The 23,868-nt window shown below is 39.0% G+C and overlaps 1 protein-coding gene and 1 pseudogene across 4 annotated transcripts; one reads left to right on the top strand and one right to left on the bottom strand.

Annotated features, from left to right (window-relative positions):
• Positions 1 to 5,648: 5,648 nt before the first annotated feature.
• Positions 5,649 to 23,656, bottom strand: LOC309621794 (cyclin-Y-like protein 1). 3 transcript variants are annotated; one of them, XM_082409128.1, is made up of 4 exons: positions 23,188 to 23,656; positions 14,015 to 14,089; positions 12,094 to 12,128; positions 9,787 to 10,730 (listed from the first exon to the last, which is right to left on the bottom strand). In XM_082409128.1, the coding sequence occupies exons 1-4, from the start codon at positions 23,411 to 23,413 to the stop codon at positions 10,683 to 10,685; spliced, it is 384 nt and encodes a 127-aa protein (XP_082265254.1). In that variant the 5' UTR covers positions 23,414 to 23,656; the 3' UTR covers positions 9,787 to 10,682. The 3 variants fall into 3 exon arrangements, 1 of the variants encoding a protein (XP_082265254.1); XR_014240277.1 differs by lacking the exons at positions 9,787 to 10,730; positions 14,015 to 14,089; positions 23,188 to 23,656 and adding an exon at positions 5,649 to 6,043 and having other exon boundaries at positions 12,094 to 12,678; XR_014240278.1 differs by lacking the exons at positions 9,787 to 10,730; positions 12,094 to 12,128; positions 23,188 to 23,656 and adding an exon at positions 22,226 to 22,543 and having other exon boundaries at positions 13,478 to 14,089.
• Positions 8,639 to 9,306, top strand: LOC309621795 (10 kDa heat shock protein, mitochondrial pseudogene; annotated as a pseudogene). The gene has a single exon. The product of its transcript is annotated as a 10 kDa heat shock protein, mitochondrial pseudogene (transcript).
• Positions 23,657 to 23,868: the final 212 nt, after the last annotated feature.

Below are 23,868 nucleotides of genomic sequence, written 5' to 3' on the forward strand. Positions count from 1 at the left end.
TCTTCTAGTAATTAATTTCAAAGCAAATCAGCATGAAATAAACACAACTGTATAAGAGAAAAATACCACTTCAATAAAACTGACACTCACCGTGAGTGGATGTAATCTCTCATCAAAAATATCCAAGGATCTATCTGCATCTCTATAAAATAAGAATGTGCATTTAAAAAATTAATTCAGGAGTTACTATCTTAGTAAAATATCTGCTAGGAGTAGAGAGAGGGGTAGAGGAAGCTTAACCTTCAACAAAGCAAACAGTTTTATAAATTCTTCTCCTGGATTCCACCCTTAGAAAGGTTTCCTGACCTATTTTTACTCAGCACATCAAGTTCCGTGAAATCTTTTCTACAACAACCAGCCAGAGTTGCCTCTATAAGCACTGACCCTCCCTAACAGGCAATGCTAGTAAACCAATATATTTTCACTCCTCTAACCTCACACTGGAATATGCAAGAACATTTTATAAAGCAGTGGTGGTGGGCAATAAATTCTTCTAACTTCAATCAATGTGAATATGAGATTCATGGTTTTTTCCCGTTTTTTTCTCTTTAGTTCTTTATATTCTGATTGTGTATTTCTTCTTGTCTCTTTTAAATAGTTTGAGTTAAAAATGTAATTGTCTTTTTATTTTAAAAGAAACCAGGCTTTTTAATTTAAAATTTCACCACACTAATACACTGCGCTCATTTGAACAGCGGTTCTCTAAATGTGGTCTGCAGGCCTCTGGGATTCTCCCCTATCCCCTCCTTCAGGAGGCCCAAGAGGTCAAAACTGCTTTTATAAGAATACTAAGACACTACCTGCCCTTCACATTGTGTGACATTTGCTATGGATGTATAAAAGCAAAAGTGGGTAAAACTGCTGGTTTCTGAGCATGAATCAAGGCAGTGGTACCAAACTGAATTAGAAGTCATTCAATTATTCACTGCCACTTGCAGTTAAAAATCTGCTTTAAGAACATCCTTGATAAAAGAGTAAAAATTAATAGTGTTCTTAAACCTTGGTCCTTCTTTTTAATATTCTGAATAAGTGGAAAGTATGCATTAAGCACTTTTACATACTGAAATATGGCTGTGTTAAGGAAAAGCACTTGTGACTTGGCGGTAAGTCATTTTTTTCATAGAACACCATCTTTATTTGAAACACTTTTTTCATCGAACACCATCGTTATTTGAATGTACAACTGACACAGTCATTCTTTCACAAATGAACAAAGTGAGCCTGTCACTTCAAGGAAAATAACTCTAAAGTTATTTGTTGCCAATGACAAAATTCAAGCCATCAAGCTAAAAATATCAGGATTTTTGGAAAACTTCTACCTTCTATTGTGAACTTGACAACTTCTCAACACTTAAAAGACTTTTCTGGTAAGACTGGTGGTGATACTAACAAAAGTGAGTTTTTGACACTGTCTAAAGAAATGTGAACCAATACTTTCCAAATGACCAATGTATAATATTATAAAGTCAGGTACAGGTAAAAAGATCTACTCAGTATGCATGACAGATCAATGGGTATTAATTTAACATAGTATTTATTACAAGTTCATTGATATGACTTAGAATTCCATTTTAACTAATTTAAGAAACTAGCACATGCAGACTTTTGGTAGAGTATCAAAGAATATACCAAATTATCTGAAGGCTTTAAAAATACATCTTTTTCCAACTATATATCTGCAAGCAGCTGGATCTTCTTCATATTGTTTCTTCAAAACAAATGACTGAAGACAGAATAGATATGAGAATCAGCTGTCTTCTATTAAGGAGATACTTTTCTCTCAATATTTTTTGTTGTGGAAAATAGTTATTTTTCATTAAAAAAAAAATGACTTATGTTAAACACTGGGGTTCCCAATCAGGGGTGATTTCGTCCCCCAGGGGACTTCTGGCCATGGCTGGAGACAGTTTTGGTTGTCGTAATGTGGAGGGAAGAAGGTGCTACTGGCATCTAGTGAGTAGAGGCCAAGGGTGCTGCTATATATCCTATAACACACAGGACGACACCCCACAACAAAGCATTATCTAGCTCAAAATTTCAATAGTGCTAAGGCAAACCCTGTTTGAACATACAATGGATTTAATTTTTTAAATTCTCAATTTCAATTTCTAATACAGTAAATTATCAATATAACCCATATAAACAAATACTCTTTGGGATGCTCAGTAACCTAAGAATTAAGGGTCCTAAGATAAAAATAAATGATTCACTTCTATATTGTAATAAAAGCACTCGAATAATAAAAGCTTATGCCAGTAACACCTATAGTTATTACCTAACACTAAACTTGATACCTTGTAAATTAATTAGCTGGAATAACAAGATAGGTTTTAAAAGAGCTCACCTGTTCTTTATGTGGTTATATATTGCTAAGGTCATACTGTGGAGGAAAAAAAAATACATTGTAATAACTGATTTTTATCATATCAGGCCTGAAGACATTTTTAAAAAGGGGTTAGCAAGGAGGGAAGACCTTCCAGAGGCCCAGTGGCCCCGAAATCCTCGAATTCAGAACAGTACCACATGGGTGCTTTCCCCCTTGTTTTAGGTTCTTCAGCTTTTAGCAAAATTAGGAGACCCAAAATGCTAGATATGCTGTTAGAAGGCATGTTTTGGTTGATTATTATAATATATAAATTATTACATATTTCCCCTGTCATTTGTCCTTCTACCCACAAAACCTTCTGTCCTGTACAAGTTCTATCTATCTATACACATGCTTAAATTTAAGCCATATAGTAGTTTGTGTGTGTGGGGGTGTGTGTGTGTGTGTGGTTTTTCTGTTAGCCCCTGAATTTCAGTTGATTTAGTTCGCTATCCACCTACCCATCCGTTTTCCATTATTTCCCTAAAAGTAAATAATAAAAGTGCTCTATACCAAAATGATTTAAAATCACTTTTACATAATTATTAGAAAATTTAATAGCAAAATTTTATAGCCACAAAACTGATGATAGGTCTAGCTATCCTGAAATAAGCAGTGCTAATAATACAGCATAATACTACACAGTATACTATTAATGACAGGTATTTCCAAATTATTTCAAATAAAGTATTAACGAACAGATAGATACAAGTCCTTAGGTAGTCTTTTTTAAGTTACTATATTCCTAAGTTATTCACAGCTGTTGTATATTAGGCAACAAAGGGGTTCTCTGGTTAAGTTATATGCTCCCCTTTGTTCTCAGTGTCTAAAATGAAACTCAAAATAATTGAGGGAAGGCAAATCTGAATTTTATAATAGGTCTATAGAATCTTAGCACTTGTATAAAGGCCTGTAACAGCGTTAGCATCAAAGATGGACACTTCTATAGTGCTTCAAAGTTTCATCTTCAAATTGATTTTAAAATCACAGCATTAGAAGTTTTACGATGGAAAGGACCACTGAACCGTAGATGACATTTAATTAAACAACCCATTTTACAGAGAAGGGAACCAAGGCTTAAAACTGACTTACCTAAGGTCCCACTAATTATCAGAAGCAGTTCTCTTTCTCCTGCCCTCTAACCAAATAGTGGCTCCCAAGCTCAGCTGCACACTGGGATCATCTGAGAAGCTTTAAAAACTGCCTGGCTTCTGCTTCAAGATGTTCTGATTTAACCGGCACTGGGTATGACTTGGGCATCAGGACTGTTTTTAAAGATTCCCAGATGACTGCAGCGTGCAGCAAAGTTTAGGGATGAATGAGTTAGGGTTAAGATCGGAGAATCACTCGGGATGCTTTTGTCCATATAATCATGCTTCACATCATTCCCCATCTTGTCAAAAGGTGTGTGTGCGTGGGTGAGAGAGAGACAGACAGACAGACAGACAGACACACAGACACTGTGTCTTGGAGGCGGGGGCAGGCGGGTGGACTTTGTGCATCCAGAAACATATATCTTGAAAAGTTGCATAAGTGATTCTAATAAGGCTCACCTACCCCACTGAGAACAACTACCCCACTGAAAACTAACCCCATGATAAACATTTTCAAAATCATTCCTAAAAGCCAATTGGCCCTATTAATTTTCTCAGTAAACCTTTATTTCACCAATAATGAATGTGATGAATGATCATTTTTAAAACTTCATGAGAGCAAATTAAAATTTACTGTACTTCCAAAAATTAGACTAGGTCGGGAAAAAAAAAGGATGACACCTACTTGTCTGAGCAAGGTTAATCTTTTTTTTTTTTTTTTAATTTTATTTAATTTTACTTATTTTTGGCTGCATGGGGTCTTTGTTACTGCGCGCGGGCTTTCTCTAGTTGCCAAGAGCGGGGGCTGCTCTTTGTCGTGGTGCGCGGCCTTCTCACTGTGGTGGCTTCTCTTGTTGCACAGCACGGGCTCTAGGTGCGTGGGCTTCAGTAGTTGTGGCACACGGGCTCAGGAGCTGTGGCTCGCGGGCTCTACGGCACAGGCTCAGTAGTTGTGGCGCACGGGTTTAATTGCTCTGCGGCATGTGGGATCTTCCCAGACCAGGGCTCGAACCTGTGTCCCCTGCGTTGGCAGGCAGATTCTTAACCACTACACCACCAGGGAAGTCCCTGAGCAAGGTTAACCTTCAAAGGTACTTTTGAATTATATACTGGACATCAGACTCTTTTGAATTCAAAAGAAGCTGCGACTCTAGCCAAAGTAGAGTGGTTTTTGTACCCACAGATTCAGTGTCTTGGCTGAATAAAAACATTCAGTGATGATGTGATAAGTGCCCAAACTCAGGACTTTAGAGATGGGGCTCAGTTTTTGCTGAAACATGATTTGACTTCAACTATTATTGTAAGCAAGAGAGGAAAGTTACATTATTATGACTGTGAACTTGCTGTCTTTAATTAAAGTAGAAGTTACTGATAATTTAAATAGCTAAAAAAAAAGCTGGCACATTAAAAACCAATTAAAAATATAATTAGCTTTTAAAATTAAGACAACAAATAAAATTAAGGATAAGGACATTAATATTTTCAAATAGCATTTCCCAAACTGTGTTCTGGAAAATCAACATTCATATCCTAAGGAGATGTTAATGTTTCGTGGACAACCGCGAGGGAGGAGGCAAGAAGCTCTGCATCCCGTTTGGTTTTTCTCTCTTAAATAAGCTTGAAAGGTTCATCATTAGGGTGTTTTGAAAGTGCATCTCCAATTGTGGACTATGAGGTGCTCCCAGAAATTAAAGAATAGTTTCCATCATCATGACACTGTTCGTGTCTCCTTAAGTATAAGCCTGACGACAGCCATGTTTCCGAAACCTCACCTCTTTTATTGTTCTCTGCTGTGATTGATACAGTGTGTTGGAGATATATTTATATATGTAAACAAAAATTAAATGTGTCTATTAAGTTAAAACCTCAGTTGAACAAATTTCGTCTACACAGAAATTAAGCTTGAGTGTGTATTTCTTAAGACTGGTTTGATATATTCTCCCCCTCTTTGGGGGACAGGAAGGAGAAGTAAAATTTCATACAGAAATAGTGCAGGAAAAAAAAAAATGCACAGTGGGATAAATCTGACAAAATCCAATTAAATTTAAATGCAGATTCGCTTTGGTGCCAGTAGGGGACAAGCTGTTCCTTCTTCTAAGAGTAGCTTCCAAAGTAGTATACATTGTTTGAGGACTACAACTCATAAAGAAATAATTTTTTCTAGAAATAGCCAATAAAAAGTACCTCTCTTTCTCATTATGTTCAACAATGGCTTAACAACAGAAATGCGTCAAATAAAGATTTATACTTTTTCTGGGATTTCTTATTTGCTAACTGGCTTTCCCTTCTATCATGCGCTCTAAGATTAAAATGGAAACTGAAAATTCATATTTAGGTCCTTGAAATCAATGTATAGTTGACACCAGTTTTTTAACCTGATCACTGAAAAGGACAATTCAAATGAATGAAATTATGTATGGCTAGGATGCTTTTAGCGATAAGGGGGTCTGTCACTCAGCCCTTGGCAACCTACTTGTACTCACCATTTTACTGTGGTTCTAAGATTAGGACGGCTGATTGTGCTGTCATCTAGAAATATCGTTGAGCATGAGCTATACTTTTTAGTAAGCTGCCCTGGAGATACCTGAAGGGGAAGGGAAATAGAAGAAAATGTCACAGTAAGTTAAACCTATAAAGTGTGTTTTTTTCCTTGGTTAAAATGTCAAACGATAAAGCATTAAGATTTTTCTTACACTCCATGAACTGCCTGAGTGTGATATCATGTGCAGCTCTATGGGAAACCTCTATACTCTGACTTCCACAGACGAGCTTTGAGAAATGGGTTATAAAATGCTGCCTTGATATAGTACCTATAATCAAACCTGGCAAGCGCCTATTATAAATTACCTTTATAATAATGTAAAAAGTTTAGAATAAGATTTCAGGGTTTTTTCCTTAAGCAATGAAATGCAGCTGAGATTTCCCATTTCTATTCATTTACTACAATAAAACGTCATGCTTTCTGTAATACCGATGTCGGAGCATTTCACTGCAGTCAATGCACGCCGATAACAAATGTACTCGTTCAGGAGACAGTGTGACGAGACAAGCGTTTTCGAATCAGAGGCTGGGCATGCCAGGGCTGCTCTATCACTAAAAAGCTGGGGGCCGTAAGTCTCTCTGGGCCTCAACTTCCTTATCTGGAGGACAAATAGGTACTGCTTAAAGATTCTCTCGCATCCAAAAAAAACGGATAAAACAACTCTGAGAATTTAACTTCTCACTTCATGTTTAAGTAAGACTGCCATTACATTACTCAAGTGAGAACCTCAGAGAATACTTGCCATTCATTTCAAAATTGTACTACTTCTGTTCTACGTGTTATTTGACACTCCTGCCTCACCCATGCTGCTCTCTGCCTGCAGTGCCTTTTTCTTCCTCCTGTCCCAGCAAGCTTGACCCCATCTTCCTCTAGGATCCCTTTGCCAGCAGGCACACCACAAAACTTCTCACTTCCTGCACACTCACACATCTAATTTACCAACTGTTCCATGGTCTCAGCTGCTTGCATAGTACCACCCTCTTAAGTAAACAAGCTTCTCCAGGTTAGGAAGATTCTTCTCCTACCTCCAGCTACTGAGCACAGAATCTGGGACAAATTAGGATTCAACAAGTGTTTGAGAAATTATTTAAGATCAGTTACAACTGGAGGTAAATCTTACTAAAGATACAAATTCGTGAGACTTTATCTACAGTGGTGTTGGATAGGTGACAAAGAACTTTTTGAGACCCTCTAGAGAATGAACTATCTTTAAAACACTTTAGAAGTATCCATTTATTTGTGAAGAGCCCATGAACATGGCAATAGTCAAATACTAAAATGGCCTAAACTATGTTAGGACAACTCTCTTCCTTAAAGTAAGGCCAATAACCAAATCCCAATCACTGAAAGCCACTGGAAGGAAGAGTAGCATTCTTTAATACCACAGAATACAAACAATTTTAAAGCTGGGTTTTGTTTTTGGTTTTTGTTTGTTTACTAATTCAGATGAGCCTTCCTTCCTCCTATTAATATAAAATAGTTTTCACCATGCTGTCACACTCTCCCATCAATGTCCTCCACAAATACATGAAAGGTGAGGCAGGGAGAAAATCTAGTTGATGCTTTTTAAAATACAGAGCATTTAAATAAAAATTGCCAGTATCCAATAATCAGAAATATCCAAATGGCATATATAAAACACCATTTTGCTTGTTTCAGATGCTTTATGCAAAGCCACTTATTCCTTATTAACAAAAAGTTCTAGATGTAACATATTTGAAAAGTATCACTATTTGGAAGACTAATTTCTCCTTCAAGCTAGAAATGTTTTAAACTAAAACTCTGATATGGTCCTTAAGCTATTTGGTTAATGTGTAATTTTAGAATCTCAAAAAACAGATACAGCATGAGAAATGAAAATTCACTCATTCAAATACTTTGATTCTAAACGAAGCAGGTTATCTTTTAAGGTCACTACTATTAGGGTATAATATGACATACACTACACGTAATAAAAGTCAATTCTGACCAAAAATCTATATATATGAGGGGAATAAAAATAGTAAGGAAATGTACCAAAATATAGACTAGTTGGTAGAGCTTTGGGTGCTATTTATCCTGTTTTCCTCTATTAAAAACTTTTTTTTCTATTATGAATGTATATTGATTTGTCTTTGGAAATATTACTGCTAAAACATTTAAAATTTTTAATTAGATGTGGTCTATAGTCCTATGGGGGCTCATTTAATGTATCAGCAACTTACAGTCTACTGGCTCGATCCTACAAAAGAAACACTTCCACAGGCCTACTCCTGAAACTATTCAAACTTTCCAGCATCTAGGGTTCACTAAAGGATGGCAGAATTGAAGCCTCTGAGCAAAGCCTAGATATGTTAGCTGCCAGCAGATTACTTTCCTCTCATCTTGCTTGAAAATTTAAGATAACTGTCCTTTATGATTAAAGCCTTACCATTGCTGGCTCACAACCTCAATAAACTGCACTGACACACATAAGGGTATAAAATGCAAATACAAAAAAAAAAAAAACAAGTAGCAAAAAACACTACTGACAGTTTAATGTTCATAGGTATTATTTCAATTGGTCACTGAAGAAGAGTATTTATCTTCATTCAGCACTAAGGACAAAATACATGGACTTTTACAATCTTTATAAGGGGAAAGGTTGCTTAAAGTAGACTTCAGGTTTAATGGTGAAGACTAGAAAATAATCATACCTAGGAGGCTAGTAAGTAACAACCCTCAAAGCTTATCATTAAAGGTCAAGTACCTGTTGAAATCCTGCCCCCACCCAATGACTCTTCCCATTGTGCCTACTGCCTCTGATTTTAACCCATTAAAAGAATAAAGCTGGAGAGAGCGAGAGTACGAAGTGCGGCAACCCGAGTCATGGCAGGACAGGCATTTAGAAAGTTTCTTCCCCTCTTTGACCGAGTATTAGTTGAAAGAAGTGCACCCGAAGTTGTAACCAAAGGAGGCATTATGCTTCCAGAAAAATCACAAGGAAAAGTATTGCAAGCAATGGTAGTAGCTGTTGGATCAGGCTCTAAAGGAAAGGGTGGAGAGATTCAACCAGTTAGTGTGAAAGTTGGAGATAAAGTTCTTCTCCCAGAATATGGAGGCACCAAAGTAGTTCTAGATGACAAGGATTATTTCTTATTTAGAGATGGTGACATTCTTGGAAAATATGTCGACTAAAATAAGTCACTATTGAAATGGCATCACGTGAAGCTGCCCGTTCCCCCAATGGCATCACGTGAAGCTGCCACTGAAGTTCTGAAATCTTTCATCCTGTAAATAATTTCCGTGTTTCTTTTATAATAAAGTAATGATATCCAAACTAATGATATTCAGTGTCTCTGAAATTTAGTTTTCTCTGTATTGATTTAAACATTCCCAAATAAAAGTATATAAATGAAAAAAAAAAAAAAAAGAGAATAAAGCTGAAGTTCACTTTTTTCTTCCCCCTTTTCACAAGTTTTGGATACGTTTATTAAGAATCAATGACTTTAACTGAAAAGTCTGTAATACTCCATCTATGTTGCACACTAATGGACAATATGGTAGGGTGAGTGGTTTGAATAGAATTCATACTCCAGGCCTTAGTAGAAAAGTATAATATTCTAATTATAGGTATAATCAAAAATATTGTCTGAATTAATATCGTTAATTATATTGAATTAAACTTCAAACTCAGAACCTATATTCAAAGAATAAATCTAAGTTTGAGTAGACTGACCACAAACCTATTTCCTCTCCCCCTTCTTTCAGATATCATCTCATTCGAATTAAAGGCATTTTTTAAAAAAGCTATACATAAGACAGGATAAACAGCAGATGATTTTTAATGTTTGAAAGGTGAAAAGACTAGATAAAGGAGTGGTAACTGACATGGCAGAACAGAGGAAGCACAACCTTGGTACCTACAGAGAGTGACTAGGACAGGAACAAGAAAACCAGTTTGTCTTACAGAACCCAAGGCAGGCTCAGAGTTCAGAGGCGTGGTCCCCAAATCCTTGCAGTGAGGCCCATCAGTTAACGAGTTGTCCAAGTGATGCTTCCAATTAGATCTTAACAGACAGCCAAGGACCATCACACGTTTGAGGGAAGCCCCCAACAAGTAAGAGATCAAAACAGGAAGAAGGAATGGGACTTCCCTGGTGGCGCAGTGGTTAAGAATCCGCCTGCCAATGCAGGGGACACGGGTTCGAGCCCTGGCCCAGAAAGATCCCACATACCACAGAGCAACTGAGCCCATGCGCCACAACTACTGAGCCTGCGCTCTAGAGCCCATGAGCCACAACTACTGAAGCCCACACGCCCTAGAGCCTGTGCTCCGCAACAAGAGAAGCCACTGCAATGAGAAGCCCACGCACCCAACAAAGAGTAGGCCCAGCTCACCGCAACCAGAGAAAGCCCACGTGCAGAAACCAAGACCCAATGCAGCCAAAGAATAAATAAATAAAATAAAATATAAGGATGCTTTAAAAAAAAACAAAACCAAACAGGAAGAAGGAATTGATGGGAGTGATAAAAACTCAGGAGCAAATGAAAACTTGAAATTGCATCAGTGAAAAAAAGAATGACAGGATATAAGAGAACTCTATAAACTGAAAATAAGGTAGACAAAACAATATATTCAATAGAAGGATTAGAGCACAGTCAAGGAAACCTCCAGGAAGCAGGACAAAACGACAAAATGCAAAGCAGGAGGGGAAAAAAGTTAGCCATCTGGTAAGTCTAAGACTTCCAACATCCGAATAATAGGAACCTGGAAGAAAAAAACAGAATATCAAAGAAACACACAAAAAAGGTCTATACCAAACCAAATTATGAAATTTCAAAATCCCAGGGAGAGGGAAGGTACTAAAAGGTTCCCGAGAAGGAAGGGATGGGGGGAAATGACTAAAATCGGTAATGTACAATGTACCATACAATGTCAACAGGTTTAAGAGCAACAGTGTAAATGAGAAGATGAGAGGGAAGTGTCTTTAGAATGGCAAAAATTAGTTTCAGCTGAGAATTCTATACTTTATCAAATAGAAGGAGTTTCAGAGAGGCTAGATCTCTATAAACTTTCTGCCCATGTGCCCTTTTCCCAGGAAAATGTGCTCCAGTAAAACAAGGAAGTATAACAAGACAAGAGGGAAACAGAATCTAGGACATAGGGGATCCAACATAAGAGAGCAGAGTTATGTGAGATCCCAGATGACTTCACACAGATATCCCAGGAAAAGAGGCATAGAGCAGGCCTAGGGGAACACTAGTCTATATGGGAGTAGGAAGACAAAAGATTGGGGAAAAGTGTCTCCAAGAAAAAAATGGAACAGATGTGGCTTAGTAGACGGAAAATATTTTTGATAGGCATGTGACAAATGTTAAAACATTTGGGGAAAAAAATAGCTGTTAGAAAACAGGCAAGTGAATAGAGTCAGGAAATTAATTCCACAGAAAAAATGAAGAATGTGAAAGCAGGGAGACCGGGCAGGGAGCTACTTACTGCATTTGGCTGTGTGAGATCACGTTGGCTAGGAAAAGGGGGGTTGGGTTATCCTAGAGAAGTGCAGAAGTGCTCCAATTTCATTAATATTTAAGAAGAAGAATGAAGGGTGTACAAGGAGGAGGCACAGTCAGAGAACTATATGGCTCAGCAATGCACAATATTTGCAGAGTCGTAGTAATGTAAACATTGATTCTGATTTAATAAAAACTGATACATGTTGAGGGAACACAGGGAGGGAAATAACGTCATGGTGGACCGAAGAAGCTAAGCTGTCACCTGCTATGACAAGAAGTCAATGGACAGTGCTAAAAATTAACTTACCTGTTATACTTTTATTACTTTGGTTAAAAAATGAGATCAAAAAAATAAGGCAAAAGAATTTAAGGCAGATCTTTATACTACAACCATATTAGTGAAATTTAACTTAAATGTCAGAACCCTTAAAAAATGGGCACTACTAAGTCAAAGACTTTCCTGAATACATTTGATAATTAGGAAAACAGAGATTTAGAAAATCTACCAAAAAGAGGTCCATGCTAACAGTATTGGATCCATCATATTTTTAGGAATCATGGCAGACATATTTTTAATTCAAACTATTAATTTCTTAACTTTTCAACTGTTTACTTACATGGTTTAAATGGTTGCTCTTCCTCTTTTCCCGCACTAAGAATAAAAAAAATTAACTGATGAATTCTGATACAAATGCCATAGAAAAATAAAAGTAGTCACTAATTATTTGATGGATTACCAATAACACAATGAGATAAAATTCCATTCTATTTTTTAAAATAATTTCCAACAAAATATATAATTTAAATCACCCAGCAAGATGAGTCCTATAAATAAAATCTAAAAACTTAGTTTCACTTTTTTGACCTAATAGATATTCTGGATTAGGTACAAATGAAAGACTCCCCATTTACAAAAGAAAAGGACAAAGCAAATTAGGCCAGGTGAGAAACTTAGCTAATAAAAAAATTTACCTGCTGCATAGCTGAACTACTAGCCAGGAGTATTTTCTAATTCTTCATTTACACACAGCTTACTTTAATTACCACAATCTACAGATGACAACTCTAAGAACCAGTTTCTGGCCAGGCACTCATCTCCGAACGCACCAGTATCTCTGGAAGCATCCTGAACCACTTAATGGTAACCTACTCAAATACCTTACTGAAAAAATACACAACTGGAAAGTAACCTACGTTAAACGTAAATTGTAAAATGAGTGTGCTGACCTAAATGAACATATCTACAGCACACAAAACTGTTTTGCTCCAACAAAGGCCAGAAGAATAAAAGCCTGAAGAGGGTCTTAGGCCACACTCTTGCTCACATTGCCTCCTTTAACTCCAGACAGGCATCACAGGCACGGATTCCTTAAGGCTGAAGAGAGAGACAGGCATGGGACAGCTTTTCTTTTACTGTCTCCAGCGCCCCTCTACATGTGAGCAGCTCATGGCTCTGGAAGAAACTGAGAAATAGAGCAATCCTAACCAGAAATGAGTGGCTCAAGTACACACACTAGAAAAATGCAAGTTAGAAACCCCAGGAGCTTCCAGGTTGGTGAACACGTAGTACCCTTGCAGAGGGCATCAAAGCTCTGTGCCCTGTCCCCATGCCTGGCCCTATGCATCTCTTCCATCTGGCTGTTCCTGAGTTATATCCTTTTATAAAAACCAGTGATCTAACGGAAAAAAACAAAAAGCAAAACAACAACAACAAAAAACCAAACCTCCGTTTTTTATTGTGCTGCTTCACTTTAAATATTATGGAATGTTCACTTCTTGTATTCCTGCCCTCGTAATCAACTGAAAAACTTGGTCACGTATGGCTTTTTAGCAAATAAACTAGGATTTAACATAACATTAAGGAAGACAAGCAGGCAAGCAGGAGTGCAAAAAATTCTACGGTTCTGATTCTCATCTTAAAACAAGGAGGACACAGGAAATTTATATGAGTTTCACATGCTGAGGATAATCTTCTGGAAAACCCCATATGGCATGTTGCTCTTATTACCCTGGCACAGCACTACATTAGGATGAGAAAGTTTTGAATAGCTTAAAAGTTCTGAGTAGCATAAATCTGGATGTGAGATAGGCTCGTCTGGTTGAACACTGTGTAAAACAGGGCCAAAATCACAAGGCTCAATTCCCATATATAACAACTGATTTTTCTGATTTGATCAAATGAAAACCTAACTGTGACCTAAACCCTATCATTTGTCTTTAACATATGTGCTCTTCGGAGCAAGGGGAAAAGGACAAAGTAGCATGGAGAAATAGACCACATCTAAATCATGTGGCCAGTTGACTATGTTGATAAAGAGGTGGCAAAATGTATAAACAGATAGTCTAAGTGTTCTCCTCCCTAAAACACTGACAACTAAAGGAAACTGTATCATCAACATATTAAAATAAGACAAGTGAATACATAAAAAAAGTGAAACATTTAAACCACTGTAAGAGTTTTTCTAAATACCTCCTATAATACACAAAACAAAAACAGTTTTCACTCTTTTTCTCAGGGAAAAAAAAGCATTGCCTTACCATCTGTTTGAGGTTTGCTCAGAAAAACTGTGCTTGCCCTTGGGTGGTCAGAAGGGTTTGGTTCCAAAGCTAAGTCTGTATAGGAAGAAGAGAAAAAGGTGTGGTGATTTAGTTGAGTAGAAAAATACATGATTTTAAAGATAGCTACACATTGATTGAAACCACTTTTAATAGTCTTGAGAAGAGCTTTTAGTAATGACAAAAAGGCAATTTTAGTAAAGGCACAATATAAAAATTCTATTGGGAAACAGCAAAATTGTAGAAACTCTCCATACATGTGGAATAAAACCATGGCTATGTCTTAGACTTCTTTAACTTGCACCTAAATAATCTATGCCATTTTTAGATGAATCATATATGTGACTCCCCTCCTATTTATCAATTAAAAATTCAGTCACCCTCTTTTAAAGCTGATATTACTAGCACATTCCAGGAACAGTCTCAAGAAGCAAGTTATGCTGTGGCCAACTACTGTCAGATACCAGCTCAATATATCAAATATGCCAAAACGAAGTGAGTTGCTTTTGGCAAATGTTCTTCAGACAATCAAATGGCTAATTCTAACTCCATTCAACAAATGAACTCATTTAATTGGCTGTGGTTTATCTGGGGGCTATTCATCATGGCAGATTTAAGAGGACTACATAAAAGTTCAATGTTCTAATCTAGAGGAACACTTCCATGATAGTGATTTTTAACTTTGCCCTCTATTTCCAAAGCTAAACTCACTTCTTCTTCATTCCACGCTGCATGATTAATTGGGGGCTTCAATAAGAGTACTTTCTGGAGCAGATCATAGGGCTACTAGAAAAAAATTTTGGCCATACCTACACGAAAAGGTGGGTCTGCCTGTAGCCCACCTTGCACCAAGGTGGGATAGCGTCTTCTATTTAGGCAGAAATACAAAACAAGCACAAGCTACCACACAGGATAGTAAGGTTGTTGTTTAAAACAAACAAACAAACATAAAAGCCCTATGACACTTCCTCAGCAAAGTCCATCTCAAACCATTTAACCAATCTTTTAAGAAACTGGACCAAGATTCAGATAAAGAGTAATGGTTAAGGCAATTATTTCCCAAACCACATAATAACTGATCTGTTTTTGAAAGATGGCTTTGATGGTCAAAGTGAAATACAAATATATCCCTGCCTCTTAGAGAATCCAAAGAATACACACATTGATATATTAAAAACGAATTAGTCTAGTAGTGAATTCTGTCTAACCCAGCATTCCACAAATGTAGCTACCTAGAATCCCCTTTTCCCACCCAGAAAGAATTTTGCACGAACAGTAATTTTGGACTTCCCGTTTTAACAGGAATCTGAGCCATCCATTTTAATGTCATTGCCAGCACTAGTAATTTACAGAGCTAAACCAACTGCTTTGTTCTTCATGAAAATTCCTTCACTGAATTTGAAGTTTATCAAGCTGCTTTTGGAGAAAATATTCTATTCAACATTTTTATGTAAAAGACCCATATAATTATTTTAAAGTTTTTTTCTCCTACATATTTGAAAAACTAAGACAATGGGAAAATAAATTATTTCAGCTGTACACAAAATGGCAGGCAGAGACTTTCACAGCTGCCTCTAACCTATAGCTTCCGAAAGAATTCATGACTACTTACCTATACCAAAAAGAAAGTAAATAGACTACATTTGAATCTAAAAAATAAGCAGAAATGTTTGCAAAGTAGCTGTATTATTTATCAGTGTCTATGGCATGGTAAAACTTAACAATTTTCAATGGAAGTCCAGGAAAATTAAGTGCCAGAATCAAAGAGAAGCAAGCTTTAACACACACACACACACACACACACACCCGCCAAACCAAGATGTGCTACTACAGATCTAAATACAAAAATCAAGAAGGCCGGGATAAAAGAAATGACAACATGCAAAAAAAAAAAAGTAAACTTAGCCCAAGTGACCAGAAAAAAGCTGGCACTCTCCCTACTCTATCCTAGGGGGTTCAAAGGTAGGCACAGGACCCAGGACCGGCCAATCAATCACAGCTGTCCTGGGACTTCCCAAGAAAAGAGAAAGGCAGAACTGTACTCTAGGATCCTTAGCTAGTCTTGAGCTGCTGGACACTCCCCTTGCTATCATGAGGGGAAAGGCTTTTCAGGAGACATCAACAGAGGAGAGCAGAACTGAGGAGATCATTTAACTCCTGGGTCAAGTAGTGCTTAACGCTGTGATGTTCTTTTAACTTGCAACTGAAGGAGACCTGGTTAATCGGCAGTACTGATGATCACACTAAAGGTGGGGAAAGGTAAAAGTCACTTGCTCATTCCTTTAACAAATATCATGAACAAAAATCTGCATGAGACAAAACGATGCTCTGTTTAAAAATTACACACAACCATTCACAATCATTAACACACAATGATTCACAACCGTTACTTTTAGTTGCTTTTCTTATACGTTAAAAAAAGCTCTAATTAGTGTACAATTTATGTCTTCTTGTTACTAACAAGCGCTCTCCACCCCACTGTTGCATATTTATTGTCTAATGAATACACACTGGCCCATCAAGTGTTATTCCTATCCTGGACTTAGCCAATCCCCTATTGCTGGGGATTGGTGCTTACAAAGTTCTATTCTTAAAATATTATGAGGAAAATCTTCATGTACATAGGTTTTTAAAATAATGGTCTTATCTCCTTAGCAAAGATCTTCGGAAGTGGAATGACTAAGCCAAAAGGTTAGATCACTTTCACGGCTCCATGTACAATGCTAAATTGCTTCCTAAAGAAGGTGGGGGGCACATTAGGGTATAATGCTACCAATCATGACATTTTGAGTTCCTACCCTTGCTTTGGATACTTGAAAAAAAAAAAAAAATTCCTACTGATATGAATGAGGAACCTCACTGTAGATCTAATTTGTATTTCTTTTGATTACACAGTTTGACCATTTTCCCACAGTTATCAGTGTTATTTCCACTTTGGTGAGTTGGCCTATCATTTGAATGTACTGTAAACACCAGGGCCCTACTGCTGTCAGTTTGCATGAGGTTTTCAGAAAATATTAATCTTTTGTTTATAGTCTATATAACTAACAATTTTCTATATAACTTGCACTTTTTGCTAATGAAAAATACCACATCACTATCTTATAGAATGGACATGTGAGCCATTAGACAGTAAACTCATACATACACACAATATTTCTGCACTTCCCATTAACTATCTTCCCAAGAGCCTAAGGAGACTATGATAAAACCTACCACACTCTTCACTATCACAAAGGTAAGACTGCCAACTATTAAGCAAAGCTTTACCACCCACCATCCCTCTCATCCCTCTCCCCACCACATGCACACACAGTAATTTAGAGACTTCAGGAAATTACTGTGCATTCAGGAAATTACATGGATTCTTCCGAAAGTTATTTCTTTAGAAACCTCTAAGAATGTTTTACCCAGGAGAAATATTCTTGAGCTCATGATTAGGGGTTATGATTAAAACTGTATTTTAAGACCCATCATTTTTGTATTATCAATTTAAATTGCAACTTATTTGACAGCACGATAGGTCGATGTAGAAAAAGTATGATTAAAAAAAAATTCAACTCGGTCTTAATGTAAACATTCCTCAGAGGAAACCTGTAAAACACCACCGACACTGAATACTGTTTTTCCTCCAATCTAAGATTCTACCAGTTGTTAAGATCCATCTCGACTGCAGTTGTTAAAAGTGTGAAAACATAGGCAACTTAGAACAAATGAAATGCATTACTGAAGGCTAAAAGTGTTAAAACTATGCTATCAAACTGTCGATAAATGATTTTTCCTTGTTAAAATATTAGAGGGAGAGGGAAGTGACCAAGAAAGCATCTGACAGAAGCAGCATATTTCAGAAAGCGATTAATATCAACATATTGATTTCAATATATTCCAAATAAACAGGAGATGTCAGCAGTTTCTGGGCCAACTGCTGAGCACCAGTTCACTTAACGGTAACCACTGCATTTACTGAACTGCCCTAGCACCCCTATACTGCACAGTGTATTAGTTTTATGGCTCATAAGACAAACATTACAGTCCTTACAATTACCACGGAAACTGATGGCTTCATCTCTCTGAGTCCACACTTGCCACCGCAGTCAGGGAGTTCCCGCCAGCCGGCCCCGAGCTGGGCTGCCTCACCAGCGGGGACACAGCAGGCTCCTGCACCTGCCAGGCTACGGCTCACCCACGCCTTGACCCTGCTTCCCTAGCTTCTGACCATCCTGGCTTCCCAACTTCCCAGCTCTGGTTTCCAACTGCTTCTGTACCTGCCTCTACCCTGGTTCTCAGTTTTGCCTTATTTTAATCCTCAATCAGTGTTACAGTGATCATGACTGAGAGGTGACACATAGGTAAGTACACCTGGCTTTATATATTTCTAAAGAGTACTTTACTCAGTTTCTTGGACTTTTAAGAACCTTTGTGGGTTGCAAGTTGCCTTCATTTCATTTCACATTACGCAGTGTTACTGTTTTAACTCTTAAGTTTTATTACTTTAATACACTAAACCAACAACAACAAAAAAGGGTGAGAAAAAAGGTAGTATTCCAAAGAAGCTCACATAATGTCAACAATAAATTCTGTTCCTATATGCCATGCATTTGGAATTTACAGTCCTACTCTCTATCAATACTCATTTTTAAAACCTTGGACAGCTCAATTTATACCTAAGAGAAGAATTCCTACACTACCTAACTCAGAACATGGTGAGAATCAAATGAAATGCAAGAGCAATCTATATACTACAGCCTATTTTAGACCCTTATTAATATCGCTTTTTTGTTCAAGCCACTGTTGGCTCTCACCTGAGCTACCGCACCAGCCTCCTAACTGGTCTCCCTCTCTGCTTCCTTCCACCCTTACAGTCTATTCTCACACAGTAGCTGGTCTGATCTCCCTCCACCCTCTCTACCCCCCTTCCCTTTTTCTAAGAATTAACATCATTCCCCTGCATATAATCCTTCAATGGTTTCCCATTACAATTAGACTAAAATTCATATTTTTTGGTCAAGGCCCACTAGGCATACAAGGTCTTAATCCCCCATATTCCTCCTGGCATTCATTCACTCAGCTGCAGCCACCCATCTTTCTGTCCTTGGCACGCATCAAGCACATTCCCTTCTTAGGAACTGCACAGAAGCCTCTTCTCCCACAGCCTCACATGGCTCTCTTAGGACTGCTCATGGGTCGCTAAAGGAGAGAAGCTGTCTTTAACCACCCCTTGTAAAACTGTCCTCCTCCCCAGCCCATTACCTTCATTTTCTTTCTTAGTGTTCTCACTACCTGATGTTATTCTTGTGTCGTCAGCCCCCAGGCACCTCTAGAAAGTAAGGACCTGAGTTAGGCTACGGGTTTTGTCTTGTCTAACCACTGTTTGTCCTGCCTCTGGAATGGTGCCTAATAATCATGTTTCAGTGTACCCAAAACCAGTTAAGTTTCTCCCAATTTTCCCACATCATCTAAGATTTCTTCTAATGCTGTCTTTTGATGTGTCTGTCACCTAAGACCAGAGTTAATTTCAGATCTCTTAGAGTAGTAGTTTAGTTACTCAGAATCAAAGACACAAGACAGGTTACCAAGAACCACGAAAACCTAAAAGAGGAAATCTAATGTTCAGTGAAAAATCAATGGTAACTTTAATTTGGGAAAAGAACATTTAATGTTAAAATACCTTTACTACAAAATGACTCACCCTATGAATTTAATGAAGTCGTAAGACAGAGTGTACAATCAGAATGCTATAGGGAAGTATCAATACAATGCATCAGTTTTTACCTGTGTCCCCTGAATAAAGCATTATAATGGGATTATAAAAGATGCTCAACCATAAAGGCTGGGTAAATGAATTATGCTCCAACCATTCGATGGCACAGTAAACAGCTGGTAAAAGGCAGGCTGTAGAGCCATGCGCAGTTGCATGGAATACGTCACCCTGGAGCACTCTCTAGGTGCCAGCACGGTTCCCGGAGCTGCATGCCGTTACTTTTCTTTACAACAAAAAGTGACAAAGTGGCACATAAAGAACAGTCCCATCTTTGTAAAATAAACACAATGTTATGTTTATATGCATACAAAAGGTTCAGGAAGAATCAACACCAAAATATTCATAAAAATTCTGGATATTCTGAGTGTGAGTGCAGGACTTTTCTGTGTTTTCTAAATCTTTTACATCAAATGTTTATTAATACTGTCACCAAAAAAAGGAAAGATCTGTTGCTCAGAGGTTTTTCCACATCATATTGCCAATTCCTTCCCTACCCACTCTTCAGGGGGATGGGAGGTAGGGGTCACTTGAGAGAGCACCTTTCACCAGAAAATTAGCAAAGCTCCTAAGGTCAGAACATAAAGGCTGTATGAAAAGTTGATGAATAAAAATAAAATCAGATAATAGGACCGTAGCATCTTATTTTCTATTATGACACTACCATCAGTTATATTAGATATACTGTTAAAGACAAAGTAGTAAAAAATTCTTTTGAGTCTATCTGAAATCTATACTACGTTCTTAGGAGTTACTTTTTTGAGATGGCTTGAAGAAATCATGTTCTTCTCCAATGTTTCTGAAGAACAAGACAGAGCATCATTTATGTACGATTTTCTCTAAGTAACCAAATAATTCTTCACTGTAGAAAAGCCCAAATGTTTTATATCTGAGTAGGTATTTCTCAGTTTCCAGGGAAACTGATACAAAATTGTCTGAAATAAAGACATAAAGAGCAAACTTCCAATGTGCCTGTGCTTTATATTTGGTGTTCTGACCTTGTTTCTATGGAAACTTCATTAATAGGCAAATGCTGAAATTGAGGTTTCTCTTATCACTTTATTGAATGCCCCCCCAAAAAAGACAAATTGAAATGAAATTTTAACAATCCTGTTAAACATAAAAAGGTAAGTCCTGTACTCATGAACTCTATTTTTCCAGTTCCTGATTGAGCACTCCTTCCTTAGCATACATAGTCGTGTGCTACATGCTTAGTACCTCACCTGCCCGCTTACCAGCTGCCCCCAGTGTCCCTCTGTGCAGGGCATTCTCGGCTTCAATTGGATTTCACCAGAACAAACTCTTTAAATTATATCAACGTGTCTACCTGACTGATAAATTTAGGCTATTTCATGACTTCTACTTTTATTCATATCCATTGCAATGTATGTACAGACAGAGAATGGAGAGGTAAATGTTGCTTCTGAGTTGTGTACAATCAACTGGAATGGCAATAATCAAAACTGGAGTATGCTGAGATAGGCCTAACTTATGGATAAATTATCAAATATAAGGTGCACTCTAAACAGTTTCTTAAGCATCCCAAGAACTGAATTTGGCATATCTACCACCTCCCAAGTCTGTCTCTTTTGTTCAGTAGCTGTGTTACACAGTCATTTCAGATCTCTAAGTCTTGGCTTCTTCATCGGCAACAGAGGGAGAACATATACGGGCCTTATTTGTAGATGGAAGGGCCAAGTGAAATACACAAGAAAATGCATTGTAAATCTTAAAAGAATTCTATAAAGGTCCAATTTTCGTCTCTCATCCTACACTAGCCAACTACTAACTGTTTTGAAAAATCATTTAGAGGCTTACCTTATAGCAACAAGCAGAGCAGTTTTCACAAGTACTTACATGCTTTGTGTTTAAAGCTACAATTAATTCACATAATTTGTTCATTCTTTCACAATATCTAACTATTCTGAAAAGGGAGTACTTTCCACTTACAAAGCCACGTCCATCATAAGGGTGAATCCACAGGCTTAATTATTCTAACTTTTAAAGAAATTAAATAAACCCAACTAAAATTTAAATAGAAGAGCTGTAAGACATTTCGTCTATGAAATAATGAAATAATCTCTGGCATTTCAATGAAACAAATGGGCCAGTGGGGCTTTAACATCTTTATGATACAATGTTTTATACTTCAAAGAACAGTCTTTATTAAAGTGCCACTATGCTACCCAGAAATTTTTTTTTTTTTAACCTAGAGCCATCCCTTTCCAAAATTCTAGAGGCAAAAATCAAACATTTCCTCTCTTCTCTCTCTCCTCTCCTCCCCGACAACACCCACCCCCAGCCACTTAGTCTTCAGAACTTTTACCTGAACATTCTTAAAGTTAAATAGTATTCTACTGAGGGGGGGGGGGGCGGAGGAGGGAGCCATGGAGACATTTTTCTGCAGGATGGATGTGGTATGTTAACTCCCAAACCTTTATATTACAAATTACAATCTGAATTTGTTTTTTCTCCTTTGAAACTTCTGTCCAGCAGTCTCAGGAACCACCTCACCCCTCCCTTAGAACAGGCAACGTGCAAAAGAAGTCGGTTAAGGCCGTGCAGCTGAAGACATACTTGTGTCAAAGTGGGAATGTAAAAGTAATCAGAACTCCATGGGGTCTCCTTTGGTAAAGAAAAAAAACCCAACAACTATTCTCTGCAGCCGTGGCAGTAACGTTTCACACCGTTCACAGTTATTTTAAGCCCCTCTCCCACCATTTTCTTTCCTATCGTGTTCAAATTATAGTTAGAAGGGACAAAGTAGCTTTTATCAGGGCGACTGGAAACATTAAAATCCAAAGAATTTTAGTTAAGAACACCACACTGACTCTGTCCATCTCTATTTTGAATTTAAATGACAAATCCTCTAATGTTTGTCTTAATTGTCTCGAGTATCAACTACCTTAACGAATAGAAGTCTATCATCAGGCCCTTACCTAGTTCCTTCGCTTAGGTACCATCTGGATAGGGAGACGGGATGGATACGCCGAAGTTAGAGTATTTAAGTTTTCATTAAGAAAAGAGAGAATACACCAGAAAGTCTCTGCTAAGTCCCACGAGATGTTAAATAGAACCACGAACAGGAAGGGCCGCGGATTGGAGGGTCTCAGGCCGGGCTGGGAAATGGGAACGGGGGAAAGAATTGGGCATTCGGGTAGGGAAGAGGGAAGGAGACTGGCCGGACGCGACTGGTAAAGAATAAGGGGTGGGGACGCCAAGCAGAGCCAGCCTTCGTCCCCGGTGCCCCGCCCTGGGAGAGCCAACTCCGGGCAAGAAGGAGCCCTAGGCGGCGTCTCCCTCCCGGGGGACCCTGGGGGCGGCGGAGGCCAGAGGTAAGCCCGAGAGCAGACGGCGCCGACCCCGCGAGGGGCGAGGCGCGCCCGCCGCTTCTTACCTTCGGGCATCTCCCGGTCGCTGCTGTGCTGCAGGTGGTGGCCTTCGCCACCTGCGAAATCCAACTCGGCGGGTTCCACGGTAGCCGCCGCCGGAGCTACTGCCACCGCGTTCCCGGCCGCCGCCTTGTAGACCTCAGACTCGCAGTCCGGCTCCGCTGACCCCCTGCGCCGGCCCAACTTGGGGCAGGCATTGCGGGACAGGCAACAAGACAGCGAGTTCCCCATGGGGCGCCTTCACTCCTCGCCGCCGCCGCCGCCGCCGCCGCCGCCGCCTCCGCTCGTCCCCCGACTCCGCCGAGCTCAGAAGCCGCCCCCTCCCCCAACAATGGCGCGGCGGGCACTGGCAGCCCCGGGCTATGCCGGGGCTGTGCCGCACATGCAGACGCGACTTCGCCCGCCGCTCTCCTGTCCGCCCAGCCGCCGGGCCCCGGGCAGGGGCCCGGCCCCGGCCGCACCCCCGCCGCCTCCGCCGCCGCCTCCCTGGAACCAACTAGTCTGTGAGGGCGGTGACCAGACCGGCTTAGTTAAAAGGGGTGGGAACAACCAGACAAGCGCTGAGACGCGCAGCCACTGCAGGGAGAGAGCGCAGCCGGACCTCCTCCTCCTTCCGCCGCCGCCTCCTGACTGAAAGTAGCTAGCCCGGCCGGCCCTTGCCTACCGGAACGTGTGCTTCGGTAACC

The sequence above is a fragment of the Balaenoptera borealis genome (genome assembly GCF_965194805.1).
Source record: "Balaenoptera borealis genome assembly, contig: HAP1_SCAFFOLD_1013, whole genome shotgun sequence".
Classification (NCBI taxonomy): domain Eukaryota; kingdom Metazoa; phylum Chordata; class Mammalia; order Artiodactyla; family Balaenopteridae; genus Balaenoptera; species Balaenoptera borealis.